At 38.1% G+C, this 712-nt stretch overlaps 1 protein-coding gene across 1 annotated transcript in view; it reads left to right on the top strand.

The window, feature by feature from the left end:
* The first annotated feature begins 508 nt into the window (after positions 1–508).
* COL28A1 (collagen type XXVIII alpha 1 chain) overlaps positions 509–712 on the top strand; it is a 170,543-nt gene continuing 170,339 nt past the window's right edge. Inside the window, 1 exon segment of the mRNA XM_077765326.1 lies at positions 509–632. Within this exon segment, the coding sequence (XP_077621452.1) occupies positions 509–632 (124 nt within the window).

Here is a 712-nt window from a genome sequence, read left to right on the forward strand (position 1 = left end):
CAGGGGAGGGTCAGAGAGAGAGGGAGACACAGAATCCGAAACAGGCTCCAGGCTCTGAGCTGGCTGTCAGCACAGAGCCTGATGCAGGGCTCGAGCCCACAAACCATGAGATCATGACCTGAGCTAAAGTCGGACACTTAACCGAATGAGCCACCCAGCAGCCCCAGGACTGAAGTATTTTTAAATGGCCTTTCCCACTCTCTGCTTCCCATAATAAAATAGGAAATTCAGATTATGTGGCTGTAATTCTTTGACTATAGAGAAATATTCACTAATAAATGTTTGGTTGTGATACCATGATTTATTTGGATTAAAAGCTTCTAAAATCTCAGTGTAGATGTTTTCCTGAAAATACAAATGAAAATTCTCTTCTCTTGCCCCATGCCAGTTTACAATTCTGCTGGCTTGAAATTAAAAAATAGCAAACATTTTATTTTACCGAAGTATTTATAACTGATTTTTCTATTAAAGGTGCTACAAGACAGATGACTTTTCACCACCTGCCATGATGTGGAACAGACATTTTGTCTTCTATCTCCTGCTTTGGCCAGCTTTTATGAGTCAAACAACACATGGACAAAGAAAGAAAGGATCAAAGTCCAATTTACTTGCAAAGAAAAATGACCTCCAGGGTAAAAAAAATATATTTTTTTGTTTTTAGTGATTAGTTTTAGCCTGTTAAAATAACAGTATGATTTTTTTCCAAGTAGCA

This window comes from Crocuta crocuta, unplaced genomic scaffold (genome assembly GCF_008692635.1).
Source record: "Crocuta crocuta isolate KB4526 unplaced genomic scaffold, BGI_CrCroc_1.0 scaffold14, whole genome shotgun sequence".
Classification (NCBI taxonomy): Eukaryota; Metazoa; Chordata; class Mammalia; order Carnivora; family Hyaenidae; genus Crocuta; species Crocuta crocuta.